This window comes from Penicillium malachiteum, assembly GCF_028827825.1.
Source record: "Penicillium malachiteum strain IBT 17515 chromosome Unknown utg000005l:1.0-9002435.0:326005.0-9005861.0, whole genome shotgun sequence".
Taxonomy (NCBI): domain Eukaryota; kingdom Fungi; phylum Ascomycota; class Eurotiomycetes; order Eurotiales; family Aspergillaceae; genus Penicillium; species Penicillium malachiteum.
Window position 1 is genome coordinate 2,214,193 of NW_026643099.1, and position 18,085 is coordinate 2,232,277.

Consider the following 18,085-nt stretch of genomic DNA (forward strand, 5'->3'; position numbering starts at 1 on the left):
GTGTTGAACCCGTTGGTGTTTGGGATCATCGCATTCGTTGTATATAAATCGCACAAATAGCCGATCTACTAAGAATTTCCTGGTTCATATTTGCATTACGTATGTAGTCCTATGGGGTTGAATAATATAAGTAAATAACAGTACTACTACAGGGCTAGGTATCATGATATTACTAGTAGTAACCTTGGAAGTTTAACTCCAGGGCTGCCCAGGTGTTCTCAACTTCCAAGCTTGGAGTGCTCTTTCCAACTGGCAACATTGAGGGTATACTTCGTACAGTAGTACATCTGTTCTTCCAGGGTTGCAAGGTCCATAGAAATATCTAGCTTTGGTGGACTCGAGAGGTATCAATATGACTGACACCAAATTGAATAAGAGATCCCGAGGTCAATCATGAGGGACTCGGAATACCTTCCAAACATTTGAAATATCCACTAGTTTAATCATTTCCAAGGTTCTTCATTTCACGTTGTTTTCATTGTTGACTCACGTGCATGCTCAGAAGTAAAAAGAAGAAAGGGTCCAAGTGTTAAGCCCGTGGGTATTTTGGATCACCGCATTCGTTCCACATGAGTATATAAAATCGTACCAAATAGCCGATCTACCGAGGATTTCCTAATTCGGACTTACCGCATGATGCAGTCACTAGTAGTATTAGTCAACTGGCGTCAGTGATGGAAATTCCGCTTTCCCCGGAGCACTTCAGTGCTACATATGGTTAATAGTACTGATTATATACTACTCCGAGCTCGTAGTTATCCTAGTGATGATGTCAAATGGTTCATATGAATTGATCGACGTCTATTCCTCCTATGAGTGACTTGGTATAATGCACGGGCACCGAGTCAAAGATAAGGATATACTACCTTCACATAGTTAACCAGTACCTAGTAAACGACTAATATACTCCAATCAGAGAATTTTACTCTTCCATGAAGTGCATTTTCCTTAATTTCATTGGTTGAACCAAATGCAGAACCCTCATGGGACAGAAAAGAACCTTAACTTAGAGTAGCTCGTTGCCGTTCCCTTTTCATCCAATCATTTCCGTCATTCCCACAACATGGTTGCGTCTATTGGGATTTATCCGCTTCTCACCTCTATTCAGGGTTCGTTAAACTATTCATTCTTCAGTGGAAGAGTGGAAAAAAACGAGGAAAAAATTCCTAGCTGGGACAAGGGTTCAACACCTGAGCAAAGAAATATAGTATAACTGCCCTCCCTTTCCAATGAAGCCTTCCTTTACCTGGTCACCTCTCCACTCTTTTCCTTCTCTTCAGAATGGCGGTCCCGTTCCAAACACAGAGCGGGAAATCCGACCTGTCTTCTGATTATCGAATTGATATGCCGTCCGAGGTCTATACAGATTCATCAGTCTTTACTGAAAATGTAAAGAGTGCGGCCAACGTTCAAGTGAACATCCCCCACGGCCATGTGGGGCCCCGCGCTAGCCTATGGCATCGGGTCCTGGCATGGACTCCTTCATTCTCCACGCGCAAGAGTAGTGGAGCCGAAGATGAAGACCTCCCATTATTGACAGGGAATATACTACGACGCAGAAGGCTATCGTGCGGCTCTCGTTTCTCACGATACTTGGGATGTTCATTGCTGTTCTTCTTCCTTATGCTGTATGTCTTCCAGCCCCCTTGGCTCGGACCCGATGCTGTTCAGATCGATCTACTGTAGATCTAGATGGGCAAATCAAACTCAGTACGATGATCTTAGCTAACACAATCAACCATCTCTCTAGTGGCGTTCTTCAGTTCATATCTCTCGCTTGCGGTATCATACTCTCCTTTTTCCCGGACGAATACGATCGAGCAGCTTCTAGATGGGCCCGAACTGGCGACCAAATAAATACTAAAGACATCAACGAATGGCCTACCGATATCTCCCGTGACATCATCCCACTGGGATGTCACTCTCACAATGATTATTGGCGCCGGGTTCCGCTATACTCAGCCCTGCAGGCAGGCTGCATCGGAGTCGAAGCCGATGTCTGGTTCTTCGACAACGAACTATACGTAGGACATACCTCTGCATCGCTTACGTCGCGCCGGACCCTTCGATCAATGTATATTGAGCCTTTACTTCGCATCCTTGAACAACAGAACCCCACATCCCGGTTCCAGCCCTCCATTTCCAACCCTCCCCACGGTGTCTTCGATACAAACCCAGATCAAACTCTCGTCCTTCTCATCGACTTCAAAACAGATGGTGAATCGACCTGGCCCGCCGTCGAAGATGAGCTTGCACCGTTTCGAGAACGTGGCTATCTTACATACTTTGATGGTGAGAATCTAGTTCCTGGTCCAATTACCGTTGTTGGAACAGGCAACACACCGTTCAATATGGTTACTGCGAATTCCACATATAGAGATATCTTCTTCGATGCCCCACTCGACAAATTAGTCGATGCAAATAAGATGGTATTCGGGATGCCGGGAAAACAGTCTCTTGACCTCGGACAAGGGCAATCTGGCATGCCGGATGTTATCACTGCACAGACTTTCAACATGACGAATAGCTACTATGCCTCTGTGTCATTTCAGAAAGCTATTGGGTTTCCTTGGCCATTCCATTTGTCACAACATCAACTGGGTCTTATTCGATCGCATGTTCGTATTGCGCATCAGCATGGTTTGAAGGTGCGGTACTGGGGGCTACCTAGTTGGCCGCTGAGTTTGCGAAATCATATTTGGAGGATCCTCGTGCAGGAAGGTGTTGACATGTTGAATGTGGATGACTTGGTGGGAGCTACAAAGGGAGATTGGAAAATTAAGATCTTTGATTGGTGGTGGTAGTAGATTTTTTTTTTCTTTTTGATGCATGATGTGCCAGTGGCTAATGGGTGATGAATGTTTCTTTTTGATTTGCGGGTTTATTACAGGCGTTGGACATGATTTATGATACCTTGATACTCCGAGTCGGCTCTTTTTGTTTTAAAATGTCGATAGATTCACATGCTTTATGAATATACAGATCATTTACGATTTCGATTCTTCATTTGATTGTTCTCACAACTAACATTTGAAGGCTGGCACTTGGAAACTATGCACTACTAGCATGGCATGCATCGATTAATCGTGCATACTCGGAGAATAGTACATATACACTGGCATGTATATTGACCATGCCAGTGTCATAGGGCCCCATTACTTCAAGTTTTTTTTTTCTAGAGTTATGTGGATCTCCATGTGGTATGTGGACATCTGGACCTACTGTAGACTCATTAGTCAAATAAAAGAATCAAACCTAGCAGGGAACCTTGGAACCATCGAAAAGAACCAAGAAAAAAAGAAATTCCTTGAGAACGAATTGAATATATTGAAATGCAAAAAGGAAAAAAGAAATGATAAGAGGGAGATTCGAACTCCCGCCCCGAAATCGAGACACGGATATTTGGATCAGGTATACCTGAACCGTGCGCCTTGGACCGCTCGGCCATCTTACCAGGTTGATGTAAGAGGATGCAAATTCTGCCATTATATAGCGCTGGAAAAGGAGATAAGCTCACATCAGGCATTCAGGCACACAGGCGCGTCCACCTCCTTTCGCACCTGATCCCCCGCCCTCTGTTCCGACAAGCGCCAACTTTGCCCTACTTTCCCAGTATTGTTGAACGTCCTATGGGGCATCGATAGTCGATTATCATTCAATCTGGTGACCGCCTTTCACCCCCAAATTTTGCCTTTTAGCGCGTGACGATACATTCAACTTTGTTTCCTGCTGTTGTACGGCGCGTTCCACGAAGCGCGTGTCGACCTGACGTACGGCGCTGCGCACCTATTTCCTATTCGAAAACCTCTTGAACCCGCGCACGTCATCCAATAAAGGAGCTCCTTATTCTTTCGCCACAAAATTCCGCCACCATGGAAATCGATAGCCCCAGTAATCCATCGTCCACTCCCGCGGAGGACCGGCGCAAGTCTGGTCGAATGACGCGGCGACCAGACATATTCTCACAAAGCACACACTCTAGCCACGATCAAAACTCCGGCGGGAAGCGCAAGCGCGATGATGCACATGGTGCTGAAGATACCGACGATGCTTCATCAGAATCAGAGAGCGATGGTATGGAAGATTATGCTGATGAGGAGGAGCTAAAATCCAAGCGACGTGCTGCTCGCAAGACTAAGACCGCCGCGAAGAAAATTACAACAAAGAAACGACTCCCTGCTGCGAAAAGGCCAAAGGTCGTAACTAATGGCCTGGGAAGACAACTTGCGTTCCGACCTGCCCTGAATGGACGAGCTCCCACTGCGCGCTCCCGCAAACCCCAGGTGCGCCCCAGTCTGGCGGCGGGCGAGCATGGACTTTATGGTGAGTAAATGTCCTCAAAACATGTGTCGCACGATCTCTAACCAAGCCAATACAGCCGAGGTTTTTGGAAGAAACAGCAACGCCGATACTGTAGCCGCGCAATGGTTGAGCTCATTTCAGCGCCATAAGGGAGAGGCCCTTCGGGACCTCATCAACTTTGTGATCCGATGCAGTGGTTTCGATCAGGAGATAACCACGGAGGAAATTCACGACGTGGACGCTGCCCCGGACAAAATTGAGGAGCTACAGGCCATCTATCAGAACCAGGGCTTTTCAGATTATCCTCTGATTTCCCGAGAAAAGAAATACAGGGCATTCCAGCCTACGCTGGAGGAGTTCGTTGTTGCGCTCACTCAAACATTGCACCACTCATCAGTCCTGTACACTGATGAGGCTTTGATGGAGAACATTGAAATTTGGGTTTCGACTATGACCTCGTCTCATTGCCGTCCGTTCAGACACACATCAACAATAGTGGCTCTGTCTATCACAAACACATTATGTACCATTGCTCAAGAAGTTGCCACGACGTTGACGACCTCTCGCAAGCAACTCGAAAGCGAAAAGAAAAAGAAGACTGTCAACAAGGGCAGGGTGGATGCTATCCAAACGGCAACCACAGAGAATGAAAAGAAAGCGCAATATCTGGATGAATTGATTCTAGACTACTTTGATGCTGTCTTTCATCATCGCTACCGCGACGTTGACGTCCATATTCGTGCCGAGGTCATTGCGGGCCTGGGTGGTTGGATTCGCACCTACCGAGAGATCTTCTTTGAAGGGCAGTACCTGCGATACATTGGATGGACTCTGTCCGATGAGGTCGGAAGCATCCGATTGATTGCGCTTTCACAGTTGCTTCCCCTCTACGAGAAAAAAGATAATGTTGGTGTTCTTAATTCATTCACCGAGCGTTTCCGACAACGCATCGTTGAGATTGCAGTCCAAGATGCAGAGCCCACAGTCCGTGTGGCTGCTGTTGAGTTGTTGATGCATATTCGCGATGGAGGTCTGCTTGAACCAGGTGATATCGACTCTATCGGAAGACTTGTTTTCGATCTTGATCCTCGTGTCCGGAAGGCGGCAGGTGGATTCTTCGTTGCTAATGTTAATGATGCGTTCGAGTCGGTCACAGAAGAAGTCAAGGATGAAGTCAATGAAATGTTCCCCGATGACGACGAAGATGACTTTGAGTCGCCTAAGCGGCTGTGGATTAAGATCAAGTGTCTAACCGACATTTTCCAAGCCTATGATGAGCAGGAACCCGAGCAGGCTGAGACTCCAGCCACATCGCGTGGTCTGCTCCTTGGAGCCTCAGCGGGCTCGCGTTTTGCTTTGGCAACTGAGGCTATCTACCCTCACATGGAAGAGCTCTCCCAATGGCAGTCTCTGGCTGGATACCTACTCTACGACCACTCGCAAATCGATGAAAGTCCGACTGAGGACGACACCGCAGGAGTTATCCGGAGTCTGTACAAAATGCAAGAAGGCCAGGAGTCAGTGCTTCTGGAAGTGCTCTGCGCTTCCGTCAAACTTCAAGTACTGGATATCGCGAAATCCGATGTTGACAAGCGAGGACGCAAGGTCAAGGCATTGACAGCCAAGATTCCCGAGCTCCAAGAGGAGGTTTCCCACAACCTTGCTCAGATTATTCCCCAGCTTCTCAACAAGTATGGCTCATCGCCAGAAGCCGCATCTTCTGTTCTTCGACTGGAGCATCTGGTAGACCTTGATGCGATCCAGGATCTCCAGAGAGACGCTACAGCCTACTCTGCTTTGCTCAATGATATCAACAGGCAATTCTTGACCCACTCCGATCAGGATGTCTTGGCTGAAGCTAGTGTAACCTTCTTGCACGCCAAGAGTTCCGAGGAGATGCGGGAGGCGCTTGAAGGCAAGGTTCAGGAACTGTGGGATGAGTTGATTGAGGCGCTTGGCGCCTTGGCCCGCAAGAAGGACGTTCAGAACGGCAGCGCCATTTCTGATCCAACGCTGACTGAAGTTGCCAATGCTGTAACTCGCATCTCAAGCCTCGCCGGTATCACGGACTGCACCACGATTCTTGAAGTGCCCACCTCGCGGTCAAAGTCTAAAAAAGATCAGCCAGAAACTCCATTCAACACTCTCATTCATCTTGTCCAACGTGGTGTTCGCCCAGAGGATAAGGATGAAGATGTTGCCAAAGCAGAGACTGAAATCGTGACTAACAGCATCCGCACACTGTTATTCTACTTCATGTGGAAAGTCCAGGGTCTCTCCGCTTTGAGTGACGGCCAAGCCTCCTTTAACACATCCTACTTTGAAGCCCTCACAAAGAGCCGCGAGACTTTCGCATCCTCACTGGTCAAAATCATGGAGAAACGCCCCAACCTCGACGACTTACGCTTCATTGCTGCCACCACATACCTTGATCTTCAAACATTATTCAGCACACTTCGTAATGCAGGCCAAGGTGTCGGCAATGATGAAGATGTCATCTTCCAAACCCAGAGCCTAGTCCACGAAGTCCCATCAGCAGCCCAGGGTCTCATCACCAAGATCCACAGCATCGCCGAACGCACCTTCGCCAAGAAATCAAGCGCAGAGATTGAGCCTGCAGAGGATGACGAACCCGCATCTGACGATGAACCCGAAGACGATGAGGATGAAGATGAAGACCTCGAGGACGAGGCCGTAGCCAACGAGCGTCTTCGCGAAAGCGTAATTGCTGAACAGCGCCTATGCGAATTAACCGGTAAGATTGTCTTGGCGATCATCGGACGAGTCATCGATGCTTCTGGCTCAAAACGCGGTGCATTGAAGAAACGACTACTTCGCAATAAGACTTTCCTGGGTCAAAACTACCGGGAAGTACTCTCATATGTTGAAGAGCGGAAACCTCGTCCCGCACCCCGGAATAAGGGAAAGCAGCCTGCGAAGCCTGCTGCAGAGGATCAGACATCTGGTCCCTCGGGAAATAAGGACTACAAGTCTGCTGAGCGTGTGGATGATGATGAAGACGAAGAAGAGAGCGACCACGGTGAACCTGTTGAAGAAGATGACGAGCAGGACTTACGTGCGCGCGAACTTGTTGAGGAAGATATCGATCGTGAGAATGATGAGGACGAGGAGTTGGAGAATGGTTCTCCTGAGCCAGATGAGGATGAGGACGAGATAATGGGTGATTAAGTCTGTTTCTTTGGAAGTTACACCTACCTTTTTTCTTTTCATTTCTTGCTTAGCTCTTGCTCTTTGCTGCCTTCCCCATTTACCTTTTCTCAATGTCTAAAATTCAATGTTATTTATTCTTCTTCTGGCTGGATAAGAACTGTATGCTATGACTTCAACTTTCCCTTCTCTACTGTTTCTACTAGTACATCACTGGCTCGTAATAAACACTTGAATGCACATGTGCTTCCAAAGTTTGCTTCAATCTAGTGTAGATTACCCATTGATATCCGACGTGCGAGTCCTGCCTAAAGCTTATACTAACTTCGAATTCCCTCACAACCAACAGTGGAACTTCAAGTTAGAACGAGCCAGAACAAGTAATTCCTAGATACCAAACTAGCAGGCCTCCGAGCCTGTTACTGGGCCTAGATTAAAGAATGCACATGTACACATGTGGGCATAAGTCATACTAATTCAAGGGGTTTAAACTTCAAGTTGAAGCTGATGACCTCGGGAGTGACTATGTCCCCTACATGCTCTACTAATATGATCAATACTACTGGTATGCATGTACTTAAAGAAGACTTGGCTTTTGTTTTTGGCAAACTGCGATAGATACGACGGGAAACGTAGCGTGATCGACAACCATGGACAGGAACTTGGTTTGGCTAGACTACCGGCGACACTATTTACACCAGACTGTATCATTACAGAGCAATGACACTGTCAAAGGTGAGGTCGCAGACAGCCGCGCCCCTGGCGCCAGTGAGCAAGTGCATTCCCAAAGGAGAGCGAGACCCCCAAAGGAAACCACCCGTAGTTCGGAAGGATAAGATGGGAGACATTAACATAAGAAGTAACGAGAACCAATCCTGCAAACAAAAGACGCCTGTGTATGAGGATGCTAAGAGGGGTTAAGGGGGTTACATGACGGTGAATCTTGTTTATCGTGAATCACAAAAAGGGGGGAAAAGGAAGAGAAAATCGTGACAAGGAGCCGGGGCGAAATAAAGTGGAAAAGGGAGGTTGGATAGAAGGAGAAAATAGAAACAAAACCAGGTGCCGTGGCACAAGGGTGGGTGAAATTTGGAAGGTGGATGACAGAGAGAGAGAGGGAAACAAGACAGTTAAGCCCTTTACATGTCCATGGAGTCACCACCGTTGGCGAAGTTGAAGCCGCCAGTGGGCTGCTGGCCAGTGCCGAGAGCGAAACCGGTCTGGGTCTGTTGAGGAGCCAACTCGTCAATGTCACCACCAGCCTCATCCTCATCACTGAAGTACTTCTCAATGATGTTGTAGGCCTTCATGTAGATCTCCTCGTTGGCATTGTTCTGGCAGTCGTGGATCTTCTCCATACCACCGGCCTCCTCGATGAAGAGAGCGTAGCGGTTAATACGAGCCTCACCCTGAGCAGCCTCCTTGTCCATGTCGCCAACCTTCAGGATGTTCTCCAAACCATCCAGAGCAACCTGAATGATCTTGTTATCGGGGCAAGCCAGAAGGTCACAGAGGGGCTTGATGGAGCCCTGGGTGACAAGGTAGCGGATCTGCTCAGGCTTCTGCAGACCACCAGAGGTGGCGTTGGAGATAGCCCAGCAAGCCTCCTTGCGGGTCTTGAAGTCACCGTTGGCAAGCAGGTTGATCAAGGGAGCAATGATACCGGCATCGATAACAGACTGAATCTGGCTAGAGTTGCCAGCGGTGATGTTGGAGATGGTCCAGCAAGCCTCCTTGCGGATACCGTCCTTAGTGGAGCTAAGAAGGGACAGAAGGGCGGGAAGAGAGCCACAGTTGATGATAACCTGGGTCTGAACGTCGTCACCAGTGACAATGTTGCCGACGGAGCGAAGGGCGGGGGTCTGAACAGAGGTAGAAGCGTGCATGAGGAGCTCCACAAGGCGGCGAGGGATACCAGCCTCAATAACAGCCTGGATCTTATCATTGGCACCATCGGACAGGTAGGAGATGGCCCAGCAAGCATCAATCAAAACCTCATCATCCAGCATGTAGATGAGCTTGGAGAGGACGGGCAGAGCAGGGGCAATCTAGTCAAAATGTTAGCTAAGTAATCCACCAGGACGGTACAGTTAATTCGGTTGGTACATACAGTGTTCCAATCGGGCTGAGGAGTCTTTCCACGGCAGAAGTTGCTGAGGGTCCAAGTAGCGTTGCGGAGCATGCTCAGCTTGCGACCATCGTTGATCAAGTTGAGCAGGGGGCGGAGAGCACCGGCACCCAGAACGAAATCACGGCAGTGAGGGCTGTCACCAGCAATGTTACCAAGAGCCCAGACGGCCTGCTCCCGGACATCGGGCTCAGGGCTGCTTAGAAGCTCAACAAAGATAGGCACAGCACCGGCCTCAATGACAACCTGAGTCTGCTGGGCAGAACCGGAAGCAATGTTGGTCAGGGCCCAGGCAGACTCAAACTGAACAAGGGTGTGAGGAGAGCGCAGGAATTCAACGAAGCGGCTGACAACGCCGGTCTCAATAACACGCTCGATAGGAGGGTTACGCTCCTTGGACAGCAATTTGCGGAACTTAGTAGTGGCCTGGATCTGCTCCTCAACCTGCTCTGAGAAAACGCCCTTCACCATCTGGGGAAGCTCGACATTGAGCTAGAAAAAAGTATAATGTTAGCATTGTGTTTGATTTCATTTATGGTTATCAAATCTTGATAGTGGGGCTGGTGTATAGTAATGGTCCGTGTTGGAGGGGTTGGCCCCATGGCAACAGGGCGGTGAAAAAAATTCCATGTTGATGATCGCATTATAAAAACAAAGCATTATGAAAGACTGAGTACCATGGGAGATATGCCATGGCTGGATCATCAGGTAATCCGATCGATCGATCATGTAGTACCCATGGCATGGGATCAGGGACATGAAAAAAAAAATAGAAAAAATGGCAAAAAAAAAAAAGCTGCATCAAAGCTTACCTCGCTCTCAATAGCACTGGCTTCATCGTCACTCTCGGTGGCGGCAGCCATGCCACCACCAACACCGATACCGCCATCGCTAGTCTGAACACCACGTCGCTTGGCCATGTTCTCCTCACGCTTCTGCTTGCGAATCTCCACCTGCTGTTCCTCACGACGGCGGCGGAGCTCATCGGGGCGGAACTGATTCCTAGCCTTGAACTGTGTCCGGCGGTGCTCGGGGATATAACGTTCCGCCATGTTGGGTGGTTTAATCAACAGAAAATTATGCGCCCCAGAAAGTAGAAGAAAAAAAGGCGGTAGATAAAAAGGTGAAGGGGGAAAGGCGCGTTGTTGATGGGGGGGAAAGAAAGATGTGGGGGAGGAAGAAGAGAAAGAAAGGATTCGTGTGTGTAAGGAGGGGGGATCATGTGACAGCTCCAGTATTGATTGCCGCAACACTTGGATTTCTACTTCCTTTGTCCAAATTCACCTTCTACGTCAAATCTTAGACAACAAATTGAACTTTGCCCCTTTGAAAGAATTCAAGTCAAACTTTCACCTTTCATTGTGACATTGAACTTGCAAGGGTCTACTTTAACCGTGTTTTGCATGTTCAATGGCCTCCATAATGGACATTGATTGAGTTACTAGTACACTCTTATCGGGCTTCAATCACTTTCACCGCAAGTCACTGAGCTTCGTCCGAGACATCTGTCAAAGAGCTGCAAATCTCACCTAATCAGGTGGCACATAATGGCTGGTTTGATCGACATCGCCACAGCATGTTCTAATGGTGGAATTTCGACTGTAATTGGCGTCGTGGTCGATAAGCTGGATATCTTTCGTACCAGAGGATCTTCATCATGTATCACTTTTGAACTCAAAGATGAGGACCTCGATGGCTGTGCCTGGGAACAATGCTTGAAAGTGAAATATTTCAACGATAATGAGAGCTGCCTACCACACGTCATGCTCAATGATGTAGTCTTGCTCCGAGGCGTCCGAGTAAGACCTCCAACTGAAGACAAATAAATCAACATCCTCTCTCTAAGCAAAACTGACTCTCTCTGGATTTAGGTCAATCAATACAAGGCAAGGCCACATGGCACTGTATCACAGGCACAGAGAGTTCCATGGGCAATCTTTCGGGTAGACGAGGACCCTAGCAAAGGCCCCTCTATCACTACGGGGCCTGTTACTTTCGATCCGACCCCGGGGAAAAGGCAAGGGCTTCCGCTTTACTAGAACGTGTGCAGCCTAAAGTGCAGCCTCAGACACCACACCGGACACGGCGAGGTACTATCCCACAACAGCCAACCACGGTGGTTGAAGCTTCTCTGGTGGCCACCCTCACACCAAGGAAAGGAAAAATGCCAATCTCTTACGTCAAAGACGCCGAACCAGCTAAATTTTGCCAATTAGTCGTGCAAGTGGTTAAAGACCACCACTACGACGACGACAAGGGTACCATATGGGTCACAGACTACACATCTAATGAGGGCCTGCCCAACCATGAAAAAGATGATGGCGTGACGGGAACTGATGGGGATCCTTACGGGCGGCTCTCCAAAAATTGGCCCGGCCCCTGGGGAAAATTGACCATGGAAGTCACGCTCTGGCATCCGCATGCAAGTTTTGCAAGGTCGAGTATTAAACTCGGCGACATTGTTTTACTTTCATATGTTCGCCCCAAAATCAGCAGGAATGGAGATCTAGAAGCAGTTATCCACGAAGACCAGAAGTACTCACATAAGATTCATCTGAAGATCGTTTCGCCTGAGTATGATGTCCATGCAAAAGAACTAATGAAACGCCGGAAGGAATACTGGAAGATTCACGGTGATCGGAAAGATGATCGGGAAGATGAACCCAAGCCAGCAAAGAAACAGAAGGTTGACGAGCCGAAAAAGACTCCGCGGAAAGAAGGAAGTCGAACGAGTTTACCAGTCGCAGCTGTGGTTACCTCCTCACGTGTGAAACCCAACCCACAGGTTAAATCACGCGACATTGGCATTCCAACCAGCTCTGTGGATTCTATCCTGGCTGCTGAAACGCATGTAATAGAACTCCCCAGTAGCGTAAGCTACAAGGTTCCTTTCCAGAATGTGGGGTACAGCCTTATTGCCCGAGTAGTTGACTTCTATCCTCCAAAGCTGGAGGATTTTGCAGTCAAGGTTTCATCAAAGCCTGTTGTTAATTATGGCACCGAATCTGTGACATGGGAATGGCGCTTTTGCCTTTTGGTAGAGGGTACTGAGCCTTTGATGTCGAAAAATCAGCAACGACAACAGTTCAAGATCTTTGTTGCGGGTGGAGAGGCAGAGTTCTTGCTTTGTCTCGATGCTACCAAGTAAGTATATGGCCTGCATCCATTTCTTATTAGAGAACGCTCGCTAATCTAGCTCACGTATAGTCTTCGCCGTGACCCGCAGCGATTGAGTGAACTGCGGGAGAAACTGTTCATCCTGTGGGGCAATCTTGAAGAGCAGAAGCAAGCAGCGGCCGAAATTCCTGTTGACGACAAAGACTGGAAACCGGTCAAGTCTTCCTCGTTGCCCTTTACTTGTTGTATTAGGGAATACGGTGTGCCGTGTAGACATGTCCGAGATTCAGATGCCATGGCTATTGACGGACAACTTTGTGTCAAGGAAGAATGTTTCGGGTGGGAAAGACGATTTTCTCTTTATGGTACGACGATTCATGAGTGACGCATGGGAGGATATTGGAGCAAAGGACATGTCCAGCTGTTCATCTACATAGTGCATAATCAAGTGAACAGGCTACGACTCAGAAGCTGTAAGAGACCCTGGAAAAGTTTCGGGAATGTCAAATTATTTCGAGTTGAAAATATCTTTTGAACATGATGTTTATACTAGTACAATTTCCCACTGTGCTTTAGGCAACTCAGACGCTCGCATCCGATTTTGGTGATAGCCCTGCATTCGCTGGGATGGTAATATGGTGGTAAATATCAATGACCCTGGAGTTAATCCTGTGCGCCAGACAACTCCGAGAAATTTCCCAATCTACCATGAGTCTTGACAATCTTTTAACCACACTGAACAATAATCCTAAACCGATGGCCCCATATAAAAAGAATTGAAAGGAACAAAACGAACCGAACGAACACAACAAAGAACTTTGGACCCGAGAAACTTAAACTGCAGATCCTTTTTTGTTGCCGAAATTCACAGGAATAATTCGTATGCCACGCCGCATAAAAAAAGGATGAAGGGATATCCTTATGAAGAAACATGAAAATACCAAATAAAACCAAAAAAAATCAAGATGATAATGTTAGTCCGAAAATAAAAATTCAATTTAATGGAATCAAGAGAACTTAGATTTTCGTCACTTTGACGATATTCGTGTCGATCCCGTGTGCAACAGGCTCAAAGCGACAGCTATCACCTCGGAAGCAAGTCTTCTTGCCAGGTTCGCTCTGCGGGCAACGATGACCATAGATGCACTCGGGGTCATCACATTCTAGACCGAAGCGGCAAGGAGTCATACGGGCAATGGCAGACAGAATGTGCAGCTCCTGCTTGGTCAACTTGCGGTCATGATCATGGTAGCAGTTCTCCTCATTAGGGCATTCTCCAAGGAGGAAATAATAATTGCAGAGCTTGAGCTTCTTCAATCGATTCAAATCATCACGAGGAATGCTCTTGAAATCGAGACGATCAACACGTTGTCCATACTTGTTTCGCTCCACAGTTTTGACCGGGCTTGATGGAGATGCTCGAGAACGAACAACCTGGAAATCCGGTGATTCATTGGTTTTATTTGATGTTGACACTGCAAGAGGTGCGCCCATACCCGACATATCTGTGTTGGTAGAAGCGCGAGACAGGGGTGGTGGGTTCAGCTGCTGGGATGGCGATGGAGTGAGCAACGATCGAGACGGTAAGCTGCTCTTCCAGGGAGCAACATAGATTGGAACCGGTTTGGTTGAACGGAACACTTCCGGGAACTTCGCGATCCTATATGAGCTCTTCACGGTCTCCAGCTCTTTTTCAAATGTGATGCCCTCAATGAGCGAAACACGACCCGTGATGTCACCATCGGTCAAAGTATCTTCAAGGAAACGAGCGTATTCGGGATTGGAGGCGCAGCCCACGAAGACCTGGTGGCAATGGCAATTGTAAAGGAAGACCTGGAAAGTCTCTGCAAGGGAGAAACAAAGAAAAAGCATGTTAGCTCATGGGGGTACTCCACAAGGGGGCTGGATCTGGGCTTTGATTTTTCACGAACCTTGAATCTTATCATTGGCCTTGTTCTTAGCCGATCCAATGTCAACAATCTCAGAATATGACATGGTTTCATTAAATCCTCGAATAAAGTCATGAACGAGTGCGGGATCCGAGATGATACCACTCCGAGCGCAGTTCTCCGCAAAGCCCTTCACATTCAGATAAAGCTTGGTAATTATCTTGGGCGTGTGAATACTGGAGAGGTTGCTCAGGATATATGCGTGCATTCCGGCGTAGAATTGCTGCGCGGCCAGTCGACCTCCTTCTTCTCCTAATTGCAGGAAATCATCCTTGAAAATTATTGCCTCGCCGTCCAAGAGTACCACGACGAAAGGTTCTCGGTCCTGTAGGAGGCATTGACCCCGGATCAGTCCAGCCCTATGGAGAATCAGATAATGTCATAGTCGCCCACCATAATATTCTTGATTTGTGCTATCTGTTGCATGAGTTCCATCTCATGCAACTGGATATCTCGATTGAACCGAGTCTCGCGCTCATGGTCCAATTTCTCGCGCTGGAAGGAATTCTCCAGTTCGGTGACTCGTTGGAGGAGGTCCTATTTAGGCGCATTCTCATGTTAGTTTTCTCTGATCTTGCGCATCGTAGAAGAACTGGTATCCTTGATTATGACCAACCTCAATGAGCTGATTCTTCTGCTGATCGACAGCACCTATCTGACGATAGCGGTCCAGATATGGCGTGGAATCCATTATGAAGAATTGATGGGGAAAATGGAAATGTAATATCGAGGATGAAGTGTTGAAAATTAAAAGAATAAGAAGCTTTGGTGCGCGATCAACGCGATTCCTTTTGAATCCTTTAATAGAGAAGGAGAAAAGTGAGAGAGAGAGAGAGAAGAGGAAGCAGCAGGAGAGGAGTCTAATCTTCAATCCGTTAACCTTAGTAAAAAAAGACCTTGTTTCGGATACCTACCTTTACTTTTTTCTTTCTCTTTCTTTCTCTTTCTCTTTTCTCGTAAATGTCTTCTCTTCTTTTTTTGATCTATGAATTTGATTTAATTCAATTTCAATTCAATAAAAAAAAATTAAAAATTCTCGGAAATTCCCAAGAACGCGCCTTTGGCTGACTCAGCTTCCCCGGTTGTAGTGGATCTTGATCTCTTTCCTAATTGCAACGTGTGATCACCTACTTGTTTTCCCCTTAACAACTAATCTACCCTTCTCCCTCCCAAGATGACTCGCTTTGGTTTCCTCTCTCTGGCTCTGCTCTCACTCCAGGCCTTCGTTGGTACCGGCTTTGCGGCTGTATGTTTTCTTTTTCCATCGCGTGACTCCTAAATACAGAGAAAGGCAATCCTCAAATCGATGAGAGAATCAATTGACTGATCATTTGCGATCTATAGGATACTGAGAAGGTCCGAGATGAGGCTCACAGCTTTGCTGTCTCTGCTGAGGCTTCTTTCCCTTCCTCTGAGATCTTCGGCATCAAGCTTGTCAACGGTCACCCGACCCAGGCCCTGATCACTTTCACCAACGAGGAGCCTAACCCGGTCACCGTGAACTTCGTCGGCGCTAGCTTGTGGACTCCAGAGGAGGAGGGCAAGGTCGTCCGTAACTTGACTACCACTCGTTACGGTATCGAGATCCCCGCCGACTCCAAGGAGAGCGTGAGCTACAGCTTTGCCACTGAGATGCACCCCCAGGATCTTCGCCTGAACATCGCAGCTATTCTGTCGGATGAGGAAGGCCGATTCTTCACTGTCCAGGCCTTCAATGGCTCTGTGAGCGTGGTCGAGCCCGAGACTAGCATCTTCGACCCCCCAGATGTAACCTATCCCCATCCTATCGCAAATTCGTGTACTGGGATCAATTGGCTAATGCAATTCCAAATTATAGCATCTTCCTCTACTTCTTCCTCCTGGCCTGTGCTGTTGGTGTCGTTTACTTCTTCTACACCGTCTGGGTCGCCCCCTACTTTCCCCAGAAGCGCAAGAGCGGCAAGCCCGCCGAGAAGCGCGCTGCTGGCTCTACTAAGCGCACCGAGACCCCTACCGTCGAGGAGAGCGCTAGCCCTGCTGTTTCCTCCGCCAGCGCCTACAACGCTGACTGGATTCCTTCCCACCACATCAACCGCCCTGAGGCCCGAAAGGTTAAGGGTGCCGGCAAGACTAAGGTTCGCGCGTAAATTTGCATGCTTGACAAACCTTGGTTATAGAGAGAAGGATTGGAGGGGAGGAGAGGGGAGAATCATTTAGCTTGATTCTGAGCTTCCAGGGCAGGAAAGCGTGAAGCGCAAGGGCCCCGTGCTGAAAATGCATGGGGACATAGCGAACACGCTCATTCCACTTTATACTGGACCCATGTACAATGTTTATTTTTTTTATTTACGAAAATTGGAAACTTGGTATAGCTATTCCATTAAGCAGCCCTCTTGGAGGCTCTCTGGAAATGGTATATTCAAATACAAATTCGAAATGTGACTGCTTCTTGTTGCAAGATGAGAAATTGTCTGTATTTGTACTCCGTATACACTTTCAGTTTCATAACTTTTTCCATTCTTCAAATTCCTGTTTTAAGTGCTCCTTCAGTTGCACAAACTGGTTTCCAAATTCCTCTCCACAGCGCCAGCACACAAAGTCCCGCTTCAAATACCCTTCTTGTGTAGGATGCCGCCGCACATCATCTTCTGCCAGCGGAAAGTCATCAATGGGCACAAAGAATGGAGTCGAAAAGCTGTTGTAGTGTTTTCGATGCTTAAGACGCTCGCTATACCTATCCACTGCAATGACATGCACGTGTAGATGGTTCATAGACGGTACAGCATGTACTCCACACACTATCTCCTTCTCCCAGTCTCTTCCTGCCGGCAATTCGTCTGGTGGGGGGGTCGGCAATTAATGCTTCTTGTCTCACCCGGTCCTGCTCAGAATACTTGCCGTATTTCCGTCGCAATTCAGCGGCAGCATGAGTGCGTAGTTTGCGGACTTCGGCCTTGACTTTTGTAAGAAACTCCGCGTCTTCAAAGGCGTCGAATGGGTGGAGGCGTGTTTTCGAACTGTCTCGGGGGAGGAGTAGAATGTGTAATGAGGATTTGGGAAACATATCATGAATTGCGACGAAGTCTGTGTTATGGTAAACTACCACACTGGAAGGATAGGTCTCTGGCTTTGCGATGTATGCACCCAGCCCGTCGCGAGCGCCAAAAGAATTGGATTTTTTCGATTGTGGTAATTTGGATTTTGACATGGCTTCATCCGAAGACTTTTGCTGCTTATTTCGGGGCGACATAAGTTCTGCGACTTCATAGATTGTTAGCTGTTAGTTGATACTCGATCGCGTGTATAGTGATCTCACAGGCGTTTCTCTTCTCTGCGGTACCAGTACTAGTTTGGTCTTTTGAAGATGTTGAGTGGATATCACTCTGATTTTCCTCAGCCATGATGCGACTCAACCTATGGTAAAAAATAGACGAAATAGAGG

At 47.7% G+C, this 18,085-nt stretch overlaps 7 protein-coding genes across 7 annotated transcripts; 4 read left to right on the forward strand and 3 right to left on the reverse strand.

Annotated features, from left to right (window-relative positions):
• Window positions 1-1,281: 1,281 nt before the first annotated feature.
• Window positions 1,282-2,804, forward strand: N7483_010839 (uncharacterized protein; the record flags this gene model as incomplete). The annotated part of the gene is made up of 2 exons (XM_057094266.1): window positions 1,282-1,628; window positions 1,751-2,804. The coding sequence occupies 2 exons, from the start codon at window positions 1,282-1,284 to the stop codon at window positions 2,802-2,804; spliced, it is 1,401 nt and encodes a 466-aa protein (XP_056940237.1).
• A 1,068-nt stretch (window positions 2,805-3,872) lies between these two features.
• N7483_010840 (cohesin subunit IRR1) lies at window positions 3,873-7,491 on the forward strand (the record flags this gene model as incomplete). Its single annotated transcript, XM_057094267.1, has 2 exons — window positions 3,873-4,323; window positions 4,379-7,491. 2 exons carry the CDS (start codon window positions 3,873-3,875, stop codon window positions 7,489-7,491), a joined length of 3,564 nt encoding a protein of 1,187 aa, XP_056940238.1.
• Window positions 7,492-8,609: 1,118 nt separating this feature from the next.
• On the reverse strand, window positions 8,610-10,650 carry N7483_010841 (karyopherin alpha; the record flags this gene model as incomplete). Its single annotated transcript, XM_057094268.1, has 3 exons — window positions 8,610-9,518; window positions 9,581-10,090; window positions 10,411-10,650. 3 exons carry the CDS (start codon window positions 10,648-10,650, stop codon window positions 8,610-8,612), a joined length of 1,659 nt encoding a protein of 552 aa, XP_056940239.1.
• Window positions 10,651-11,145: 495 nt separating this feature from the next.
• Window positions 11,146-13,100, forward strand: N7483_010842 (uncharacterized protein; the record flags this gene model as incomplete). The annotated part of the gene is made up of 4 exons (XM_057094269.1): window positions 11,146-11,397; window positions 11,470-11,586; window positions 11,649-12,742; window positions 12,806-13,100. The coding sequence occupies 4 exons, from the start codon at window positions 11,146-11,148 to the stop codon at window positions 13,098-13,100; spliced, it is 1,758 nt and encodes a 585-aa protein (XP_056940240.1).
• Window positions 13,101-13,732: 632 nt separating this feature from the next.
• On the reverse strand, window positions 13,733-15,355 carry N7483_010843 (CCCH zinc finger protein; the record flags this gene model as incomplete). Its single annotated transcript, XM_057094270.1, has 4 exons — window positions 13,733-14,559; window positions 14,647-14,989; window positions 15,058-15,201; window positions 15,281-15,355. The coding sequence occupies 4 exons, from the start codon at window positions 15,353-15,355 to the stop codon at window positions 13,733-13,735; spliced, it is 1,389 nt and encodes a 462-aa protein (XP_056940241.1).
• A 483-nt stretch (window positions 15,356-15,838) lies between these two features.
• N7483_010844 (putative translocon-associated protein, alpha subunit) lies at window positions 15,839-16,790 on the forward strand (the record flags this gene model as incomplete). The annotated part of the gene is made up of 3 exons (XM_057094271.1): window positions 15,839-15,910; window positions 16,009-16,460; window positions 16,502-16,790. 3 exons carry the CDS (start codon window positions 15,839-15,841, stop codon window positions 16,788-16,790), a joined length of 813 nt encoding a protein of 270 aa, XP_056940242.1.
• A 355-nt stretch (window positions 16,791-17,145) lies between these two features.
• Window positions 17,146-18,044, reverse strand: N7483_010845 (DNA 5'-adenosine monophosphate hydrolase; the record flags this gene model as incomplete). The annotated part of the gene is made up of 3 exons (XM_057094272.1): window positions 17,146-17,384; window positions 17,443-17,904; window positions 17,960-18,044. The coding sequence occupies 3 exons, from the start codon at window positions 18,042-18,044 to the stop codon at window positions 17,146-17,148; spliced, it is 786 nt and encodes a 261-aa protein (XP_056940243.1).
• Window positions 18,045-18,085: the final 41 nt, after the last annotated feature.